General features: G+C 44.0%; 1 protein-coding gene across 1 annotated transcript; it reads right to left on the bottom strand.

Annotated features, from left to right (window-relative positions):
* Positions 1-4,126: 4,126 nt before the first annotated feature.
* LOC104079148 (transmembrane protein 80-like) lies at positions 4,127-8,078 on the bottom strand (the record flags this gene model as incomplete). Its single annotated transcript, XM_009581073.1, has 4 exons — positions 4,127-4,332; positions 5,654-5,746; positions 5,860-5,953; positions 8,028-8,078. Coding segments are annotated over 4 exons (444 nt in total), but the record flags the coding sequence as incomplete, so codon positions are not given.
* Positions 8,079-10,784: the final 2,706 nt, after the last annotated feature.

The raw sequence follows: 10,784 nt of genomic DNA, 5'->3' as shown, positions 1-10,784 counted from the left end.
TGAGCTGGACGGGCAGGGGGAGAGCCAGTTCCCTGCGTGACAGTTACGATTTTTGCAGCTCGGTTTTGACATGAGAACGACCTCTTCTGCTGCGGGAGAACGTGAACCGATACTCGGTGTGACGCACCTGCCTGGCGCCCCGTCATCCTCCTTGCCGCGATGTCAATCCAAGGGGGATCTCAGTGCAGGATGCACCGTGAAAACACGGCCAGCCCTGGGAGAAGCAGCATTTAGAGAATGCCAGCCACACCGCCAAGCAGGGGAAGGGATATCGGTTCAACAGACGGGACACGCAGTGGGAACATCAGCTGTGCCGGAGCCCAGCGAGCCTTGCCAGCTGAAAGATTTTGTGCAGGAGATCCCTACCCCCTGAAATGCGTCATCTGCCACTGCAGCATTTCCGTGGGACTGCTGGGCTGGGCTGGCCTTCCCGGGATGCAAACTGGGATTTGGAAGGGTTCTGTTGGAGAAGCCATTTAATGTTTAAGGCACTGACTGCTTGCTGTCTGGCAGCCTCAGCTCCACATTCATGATGAAGATAGGCACAGGGGGCTACCGTGAGGTGCTGCACCCTGTAGGAAATCTCGTTACTGCTGAGCAGGTGAGGGAGCTTTTCCTCTGGGCAGGGAAGAAAACCGCAACGGAGCTTATTACATCTTCCCTGCAACAGCTGATGCTGGTCGAAGCAGGGCAGAGGTGATCAGCCAGATGGGAATTACCCTGCTGCACGGTGGCAGTTCCTGTACGCCAGCTCCGCTGACTTGGCTCCCAGATGTGGAACCAAACGAGCGCACGTCCTCAGCCTTGCTCTTTCGGCCACGGCTCGAAGCCCTTCAGTGCTGTGACAAAGACGGTGGTCACTGGGGGACTGCAGCACTTCAGCTGGGTTTTGGTCTGTACATTGTTTCTGCCTTCTGAGGAACCCAAAAAAGCCATGGACCAATGAAGCCCTATCTCTCAGAGTATCTCCGAGTTTGAAATCCCAGGAGGCTAACTTGCCTCTTGGGATCAGCCTTTTAAATCAGGTTGGCGGCAGACACCCCTATGATGGCTTGAGAACAAAGACTTCTTCCTTGCAGAGTAAACAACACCCAAACCGAGTTCCTCAAAATATGTGTTCCTCTAAATTTTTAATGCCGTTTTCATCCAACTTGCTCGTCCTGTTTCAGAAGGGCTGGGCCTCATAATTAAAAGCTCCAGCAATCTTATGTCTGGTGAATGTCATCAATGGCTTCACTATGCCGTGCTCTGCTTCTCTGAACAGTGGGAACAGTTTGGAAAGGAGCTCCTGATTAGAAAAACTCTCTGAGGTCAGGTCTCGATTCACTTTGGGTCTTCGTACCAGCTCGGCATGGAGAGAAGCTGTCACAAAATCAGGGTCACCAGCATAAATGACAATTCCCATTCAAAGCCTGGAAATCCCCGAGATGAAGGAGTTGTCTGAAGCTTACAGACTTCTTCATCCTTCTACATTCATCACAGTGTGAAAGGCTGTCAGCAGCAGAAGTACTCCAGTATCTGCTCATTAATCAGAAAAAAGCTGATGGACAATTTTATCTTAAGCTGGAAAACTGAAACAGAGCTGTCCTGCCCTTTTGAGGCTGCTGCCAGCTGACACCCAGCAAGCACTGACAGCCGTGCAGGACTCCGTGACCAGTCTGCAAGCCATCAGGCGGTGCTCCGAAATGAGCTCAAAAATTTATGTTTATTATCATATGTGTATATTTATCCCATTGCTCACTATCAGCAAGCGTTGTCACTCTCTGCCGATTCTTGTTTTTCATCTAGGTGATGGTTAGGGAGCAAAGGATTCACCATGTTTTGTAACATATACATATATATATAAAAAAACCCATACTGTTTTATAAAGCTTGAGGAGGAGGCTGCTTTACTCTGTGTGCGCCAGCAGACTGTCCCAAACTCGTACTGTGCTGTGGGGATAGGCAGAAACATGGCAGCCGTCACCTAATTAACAGCTTCATCAGAACCATTTTTGAGGGCTATTTTCTGCATGCATCAGGCCAGGGGTCCAGTTTTATGGCGCAGCATCACAAATGGTTGTTGGGCCGTAGCTGAGGGGGCGGTGATCTGTGGTGGGGCCAAACACCTCGGGGTAGGGACACCTTCTGCTAGCTTTACTAGTGTCTCCTGAATCTACACCCTGGGTCTCTCCTACCTCCAGTTGTGCTAATATTTTGTATTTATTTTGTCTGTAGTGAGCACCACGAGAAGGAAGGAAGGTAAAGCACAGAGGCTGCAACTTGAAGTTAACATGTGTGACCCCGTCTGCCGTACCACCTACGTTCAGGTAAAAAAAAATTCCACTTCGCAATATTTCCTTTAAAACCTGACAGATGTTCTGTTGTCCAGCCTTTGTATAAGGCAGGTGTAAATACCAGGAAAAAATTGTGCTTTTATTTGTACGCATAGAGAAAGGGGTTTTGCTCGGTATGCATTCATCATTAATGGGGTAGATACAGCTCGGTATGTTTGTCACTCCTTGTAACAAGTATGTGATGAGTACATTCCATTATGCCAAGCAAATCTGGAAGGACAAATAGGTGGGTGTTTGATTCACGCAGATTAAGCACAGAAACATTTGGTCATTCAATTTCCTGGCTACTCCTTAGCACCCAGTTCTGCTGCTTTCACGTTGTCTTCACGGGTGCAGCCTTGCTCCTGCTGATCAACAAAGGGTTGGTTGTGCCACTGACTTAGCAGGATCTGGCCCAAGGGGATTCGTGCCAATGTGTATGTTTTGATTCTGACTGCTGGGCGGTGTAACGTGGACAGACCAGTGGTGTCACCTGGCCTTGGAAGGGGCTCCCCTGGGTATGACCGAGGGATGAAACTGGGCCCTTCCACAGGAACTTCTGCATCTTTTGTTCCTTTCTACCACCGCTGGAAAGAAAACAGCAGCGTGGCTGAGGCGATACAGGGCCCGTACCACTGTATTTTCAGCCCCTGGCTAGTGCAAATTAGCACAGACCTCAGGCGCTTTTTCCCAGTGCAGAATGGCCTACCTATAGCAGCAGCAGCAGCAGGGTCAGAAGAGTCTTGCACACATCCAGTCTCGCCCAAGTCTTCCTTTGCGTAGCTTAGCTGTAGCCTAGGATCTGAACAAGATGCTCTGCACTTCAAACACTTCTTAGATCTAAAACATTATTTATTTGAATAAATAAATACAAAAATAGGAAATTCTGAATATAAAACCTGCTTGTACAAAAACCCCACAAACTCCCCAAGCTTTACATTAATACAGACATATTTTTGATACAGTAAAAAAATCTGAAATTGCACACTGTTCTTCATTTAAAAGACAAGGCTTGAATTTTTGCAGAATCATGGAAATAAACACATTTAACACCAAATAGAAATACACCTGACAACATTCTGTTGGACTTCTAAATAGGACAGAAGAGTGAGTGAATGGTGAATGTTTATGCTCATCTTAAGGCCATCCTATTAAACAAACATACCCTCACACTACTGCCTTTGGCCTCTGCGTCAGTAAGAACCAGCTGCCCAAATCCTGTAGCTCGGCTCTCCGGGTGTGCGCAAAACTCAGTTCAAGTCTCTCCCGCTGGGATAAATCAGGTACTGCCCTACTAACGTCAGGGAAATTACCACTGGGGTCTGAAAACACAAATGAGAGCAGAAGAGAAACTGTGCCCTCAAACACAAAAGTGTATGTGGTAAGGCAGAAATGAGTCCGTGCTATATTGGCCTGATTCATTTCTGTGTCACTTTGGTTGTACGTCGCTGCTATGCCATGAAAACTCACATCATCTCAACAGCATGTAGTAGCTGATGCACTGGCTACTATTCTGTGTTGGGAATGAATATTTAGCATTGATCCCTGATGAATACAGAGCATTAAGTGTTTTTGCTGAATCATCTCTTGCCTTTGCCCATAAACAAGCTAACTGATGAGATAGTGTAACACAGCTGCTAGACAGGATATTTTACCTAGCATTCAGGGAGATCTCTGCCCCTCAAAAATTTGTACGTTAAACAGAGGAAAGTTTTACAGCATTTTTATATGCAAAAGAATTAAATATTTGAAATATAAACCCACTCTTTTATAGAAGAAATGTGTTGAAAACACGTTGAAAACTGCTAGGGTTTAGCTGACAAAAGCAGCAATGGCTATGACCTGTAGTACTGACTCAAGCCCGTATGTAAAGAGAAGAACAGCATTTATAATGACGTCTGCTTTCAGCACGTAAGTTTGCCACACCAGGAAATATACAGACAGAATCACACTTCCGACCGTGATCACAAGACTGAGCCCTAATGGAGCCTCTTCTTCTGTCAGGTTACCCTTTGAACCTCGAAGGAAACAAAAAGCTGACATGAGTCTTTGATTTCTTCTGACAATATCACAAGCCACAAGTATTCCTGTTCAGGAAAGGCTCTAGTTCTCAAAGCTCAGAGTACATTGAAATATTGGCCTGAATCAAGGCTCTGACAGTAAATGTAAGAACAAACCCAAACACCAATGGATGACCCATTTCTTGCTGACTGGAGTTAATCTAAATAAAGAGCCATCAGCTGATGCTCAAAGTCACGACACCTACCTTTTCTTCCTAGAGATAATCAGTTCTGAAGCTGCAACCATTCTGATCACTCAGCCTGACCCTCTTCTTAGTCAACCATCAAACTTTCCCCAAGTCCCCGCCCAGCCCCGCACTTAGCATGACAACTCGGTGACTGCGATGCACATCTAAGGGCATCCAATGCTGATTTTAAAATCTTACGCAATACAGAATCTTCTATATTCCCTGCTAATCTATTCCTATTTCAAATTACTATCATTGTGGAGAAGCTGCACTTATCTCTTCCTTGCATCTTACTTCCAAGCTAGTCTCAGTAGATTTTGCTGTTTAACCACATTAGACTTGAAACTCACTTCTTTATTCATCCACCAGGCTCCAAGCAAACATATGCAGAGAGCTTTAAGGCAGCAGGCTAAATTCATCCCTACAGCAAGTCAGCTGAATTCAACAGACACCCACCTTGCATAAATGTCTTAGGAATATCAAGCACAGATTTTAATAATAACTTGTTTTTTTAAAAAAAGGACTTTATGAAGTTTTAGCAAGCTCTGGACAGGGGCCAGGAGGCCCTTTACGCTGTTCTCACTTAGTGAAATGAAGATTCAGCAGGAGTGAAAGGAAAAGGTGTAGTTGCGGTGGCAGCCGTACGCTGCTCAGGGACGTCCTTAGCATTACCTGTTCCACAAGGCTCCGGCCATTTGGTTACTCGTGTATGTTGCTGGAGCAGTTGAAAGGAGCCGTATCACCTCAGTGAATGGAAATCTCTGTGTTTCAGCATGTTCATTCTCACAAGTCATGCTCAATTATAAACAGCGTAACAGCATTCTAGCTGTCTCAGTTATACTGCTTTCTGACAACCTAGCTATTGTTTTTTAATGGCATTATAGATTATATTTCATATGAGAGCAAATTCTGTTTGACCCTCTGGCCAAATATATTGATCAGTCAGATAAAGTTTAATGACGTAAATGAACAACAGTCTCCAAATATCTGCTAGTCTGCTGAACTGGCATGTTTTGACACACACTCGATTTCAGAATGATTACTGTTTAAAGATTATGCTACTGAAAAGGCACAGTGATAACATGACATACCCAAGTATAATCGGAGCACTTCAAGAATGGCCATAATGAAAAGCAAGGTGAGATCAGGAGCCAAAAAATCATCTGGATAACTGAAAACTTGACCTGTAGAATAACACAGTGTAAATAAGCCAGGAAAATACAGTAGGCATACTGACAAACCATAACGGTGTCATGAGCACACAGCCTAATTCTGTGTTAGAATACGTGCAACTTACTTTTATAAACAATCATTGCAAGAGTTGCCAAGAAGTAAAAGATGTAATAAATGCCATTTACGTAAAATAGAATCTGTAAAGGAACAGATGACAGCTGATAACTGTTGTTAAGGATTTCTCGTAGCAATGAGGTGGGATCCATTTCATAAAATCCCCATTTCCCAGTAACCTCAAAATATACTGCTGTGCCTTTTTATACTAAATGGTTCAACTATGACTGGCTTACTGGGTAGGGTTCAGAAAGTAACTTGAGATTGCAAATACCAAGAGTTAGGATAAAAGCTTGCTGTTTCAGCTTTGGCTTTAGTTCCTTTTTTAAAAATTATTATACCAAATAATTTTTGGTAAACATACCAGTAGTGGGGTATTCGTTAGCCTAAGGAAATGAGGGGTGTGTGTGCATGTGTACATTTCTTCAAACAACTTCTATACCTGTTAGTCAGCCTTATGCAAGTTGACAGAGGGTTGGCAGACTCCAATACATCAAATTCCTGTAAGTTTTTGAAAATAGGTGGCTCTGTGAAGCAGACAGGCCCTATTACTGCCCACATGATGGAAAGTCTGAAAGCTGTGCTCTGTCTTTGTTACGTGCCTGAGAAAGGCCACGAGCTCAACTTTGAGATGTAAATTCTGAAGAGACACACTTCCTTAATTCACTGCTCACAAAACTAACTGTTTTATACTGTGAGATAATATTTAGCTCTAGTTATTTGTCTGCTATGTGGATCCACTGCCAAGGTATTGGAGAGCTTCACAATCCTCAATGCATCCCCAAAACGCCCCTGAAGTTTATATATAGCACAGAGTCATACAAATAGGGAGAAATTACTTGCAGGCTCAGGACAGATTCATGTCACCTGTAGCCATCCCAAGAACACAGCCATCCTAAAGTTACACATCGAGTCTGAATTAGTCGTCCGTGCTCTCCCTTGAATCAGCGGAGATGGGAACCTTCCTAGCCAAGCAGCTCCCGAGCAGGGTGGGATGAACTACTGTCTGGTGTTAAACCCTGCCAGCTCCCCCTCTGACTGCAACAGGAGTTGAAATGTCTAGTTTATAGGAGGTACCTAACAGTCGGAGGTCTTCAAGAGCCCACCCACCCCCACGGACAGGTACGATCCCTATATAGCAGGTACATACTGAAGGAGTAATTTTCTCTTGAGGGACAGCAGCATGTTATTAATGCAATATAGGAGACACACGTAGGACGTCCTGGGGCTCACCACCACGTGGAGAAGTTGTAATGTGCCTCCAAGAATCCAGAAAGTTTGGCCATTCATATGTATTTTTGATAACCAAATTATACGAAATGCCTTTCTTAGCCTTAAATACAATGTAGTTTATATAAGGAAGTTATCAGTGCAGATTTCATTATTTCCACATCTGTCTTTCTATACTCAAAGTATTCTTTATCCTCCCCTCTCTCCCCCAGCCCTTCTCAAATCCTCTGAGTATCTCCAAGCAGGGACTTCATCCCAGGCACCTTTTGCAGGAACTGCCCATCCAGTTTCCGAATGGAGCACCCACCCACATGCGGTGGATGTATTCCAGTTCCCAGAGAAGCTCATTTTATTAAAACAGAACCAGGTTTTTGTGTTTTTCCAGTTGAAGGAAGGTGGAGCAAAAAATTACTAGATGGGTTCTAAGCATGGAAATCTCTGAAGCCAAGGGTGTCTCCTCTTAGGAGGTTACTTAGATCTTGGCAGGAGTAAAGGTAGGGTGAATTAACATGAGAGAAGAGGAAGTACTACTGGAAGCTGCTTTTACTACCTTGTCGGCTGTGTCAGCTGGCTGTGAGTGTGCTGCATGGCGTTTGTGTCCCATCAGTCCACACATCCCATTTTTAGCCGTGCTTCCTAAGGAAATGAGAGTTATGTGATCATAAAACGAGGCTGCCAGCCCTCTGCCAAGACTGCAGGGGTTTCTGTGTGAGTGGGAGCTGATCAGGGCAAAATCTCAGCAAAATCCCAGCTAATGCTGTGAAAAACATCTTCCTTGGAAGAAATGTTTTACCGGTTTTGCTTCCTATGGATGGTGCTCATGATGGAAAACTCAAAGAATTACACAAAAATAGCATTGTGCAGATTTATTAGGCAGAAAGATGTGAATGCATTTCAGTCTTCCTGAAGATTCCTGCATGTGAGGGACGAAAGGTACAAAAAGGATACAACTGATGAAGTTCTTCCTTTCCGTAGAGAAGGGAAAAATAAAGAGAAGAAAATAAGTCTAAATATTTACTGAAAGTGCTGCAGAAACATTCAAACAACTGATGTAACTAGAGAGGTCAAGCATGCTTGCAGAATTTTTTTTTTTTTCAGTTCAGTGGAAGACTTACTATCTTCTCAGATCATGCAGTTCAGGTTCCAAAAATAACTTTTTCAAATACATGAATTCTAAAATAATTTGGGGGAAATCCCTGTTGTGAAAAGTCACTTTCACCGAGGAACCCCTCTCTTTCAAAACATAAAGAAGTACACAGGCATTACCTAGAACTTGTTTATCCTGTCCTTTCAGAGCAGATGACACTTCATCCCCTCTAACTATGCAGGAAGAAGGGAAACATGCAAGGGAACCAGAATGTACCACTTGTTTTTAAATTGTGAGAAGGCATTCATGTAGAACACAGGGCTCCCCGGTTCCTCTAACTAACATTCTTCCAAACCGGTTCCCTTCAAAAGCAAAGTCATTCTATGTAAATCCTTAATATGTTCTGATCACCCACAGAAATCATACCAAATATTTTCTATAAGCTAACCAGTACTTTTTTTTTTCTGCAAAACCACAGATAAAATCCCCTTGCAACATGATGGTACTGACCTACTAAAGTACCTTTTAAGTAACGCATTAATATCCTTAGCCTCTTTCAGACACATGAGGAATTGAAGTTAAGATCTCTGTTTCACAGAGAGTAAAACTGCCTGAGAAAGGCCATTTCATCCATCTTCTCAGAGACAACTCATTATCAGTGGGACATACGCACCTCACCATCTTCATCCCTGGGCTTCTTGAGGTTAATGTCCTCATCACCTAATAGTTTTATGCAGTTGGGCCCAAATTAATCCCCACTAACTTTAGGCACCTAATTAAGGTATCCGATTTGGGAACGCAGTGGAAATAGGCAAGCAATTTTAGAAGGTGATTCTGTCTATGATCTGAAATGCCTCCTGGACATGCTTCATCTCCTCTCCACTTTCTGTAAAGGGACTATAAGCTCCTAACAGAGTCGTCCCTTCACTTAGCCAAAATGCGTTTTGATGAATGCTTTATTTCTTTTTGCAGAATTAAAGGTTTCATTACACACCTTGTTCTGCAGTGACTAATAGTTAAACATGTGTTTGTGTTTATACCCCGGTATAAACCCTCATGCGAAAGTAATGCCTTGTGTCAAGATGATGTGCTTCCTTTCTTGCAGAGCAACAAGGAGATGTCTCCATTTTAAGGTTACTTTAGATGGTGAAGTAGGATGGATGTTAATTTGAAATACCACAACTGCATGTGCAGACATGTTATTATTCCACAAGAAGTGTCTGGATATGGAACTTTTTCTGTATAACCAAACACTAAGCTATACCGGCGCAGCCTCATCCATGCTGGGCAGCTATGCTGCTGTGATGCCAGTGGTATAATTAGTGGTACGATTTTACCGTACAGGCAACCCCTACTGAATTCCCTAATGGCAGTTCCCCAACTTTATTTTTAAACTTTTATTTTTTAAAATCATTTTCCACAAGAGGGCACTGAACACGTTCCTGCATCTCCTCCAGGGAAGGGTTTGATAGCCACTATTATTTAGAACATGCTGCCTCCCCCTGAGCAACAGGGGACATTTCACATGGGTTAAACATTTAAACCCCACAACACACCTGTGAAAGAGGTACTGCAGTTAAGTAGTAATTATTATACCAGTTCAATATATAATTTCAGGTGTAACAGCAGGCTGCTAATCCCAACACCCTGAGATTGTCTCACTGCTAGGATTAATGAAGTCTGCATTGCTGCTGCGGGGTTTTAAATTGAAAGTGAGCATTCTGGCACAGGAAAAAAAAAAGCACACAATTTTAAAGCATTTATATGAAGCACACAACTCGCAGCAGCAAGAACAGCATTCTGCTGAGGGAGCATTTGCATTCGTGAGACCTGACGCAGTGACTTTCCACGTTGGCACCCAATTTCTGCAGATTGGAAAGCTTGTATGGTCCAGAAGAAAACAAAGCATAACACCACTTGTTTCCAGTTGTATAAATTCTTTATACACTGGTGACTCCCAGGCAGCAACGTATTCGCACTTGGGATAAGCATGGTTTGTGAGTGTGCATGCTTACTTGAGGGAGAACATGGCCCATTTTCTAAAAAACTGGTTTAATTTTTTTTTAATGCCAAAACTATACTAAAAGCATGCAGCAGTTATACTTAACATTACCCAGTGCACCTCATTACACGAACTTGTTTTTAGGACTTTGGCAAACGCTAATTCTTCATGCCAAAGTTTTCAAAACCAGCTTGTGTACCTAGGGCTGAAATTTACATTTTGGGGGGAAACCTTTGACCTCTTTGAAAGAAGTGGTAATTAATCATTTTGACCACACTGACGAAGAACTTTTTTTTTCTCCTCTGAATCCCAGTGGTTCATAATTTGAAGAAAAGACTTGAATTTTCAAGGGGCGTCACTCGGCCTCAGGAAAGCGATTTGCCTGTGGACAAAGGTGCTCCTCAGCCCGCACAAGCGCCAAGCCCCTCCTCACACTAACACAGGGCCCGCAGCTGCCGGGATTTACCTCAGCGTGTCGGGACTGTCGCGATATGGCTATCGGGCTGGGCTCGGCGCCGAGGCCTAGCTCGACCTCGGCCCCGGCCTCGCTCTCGTCGTGTCCCCCCGCCCGGGGCGGCGAGAGGTACCCTCTAACACGACGGGAAACAGGCCCCCC

The sequence above is a fragment of the Fulmarus glacialis genome, unplaced genomic scaffold (genome assembly GCF_000690835.1).
Source record: "Fulmarus glacialis isolate BGI_N327 unplaced genomic scaffold, ASM69083v1 scaffold12907, whole genome shotgun sequence".
In the NCBI taxonomy this organism is placed as follows: Eukaryota; Metazoa; Chordata; class Aves; order Procellariiformes; family Procellariidae; genus Fulmarus; species Fulmarus glacialis.
This window is presented reverse-complemented; position numbering and strand designations above follow the sequence as displayed.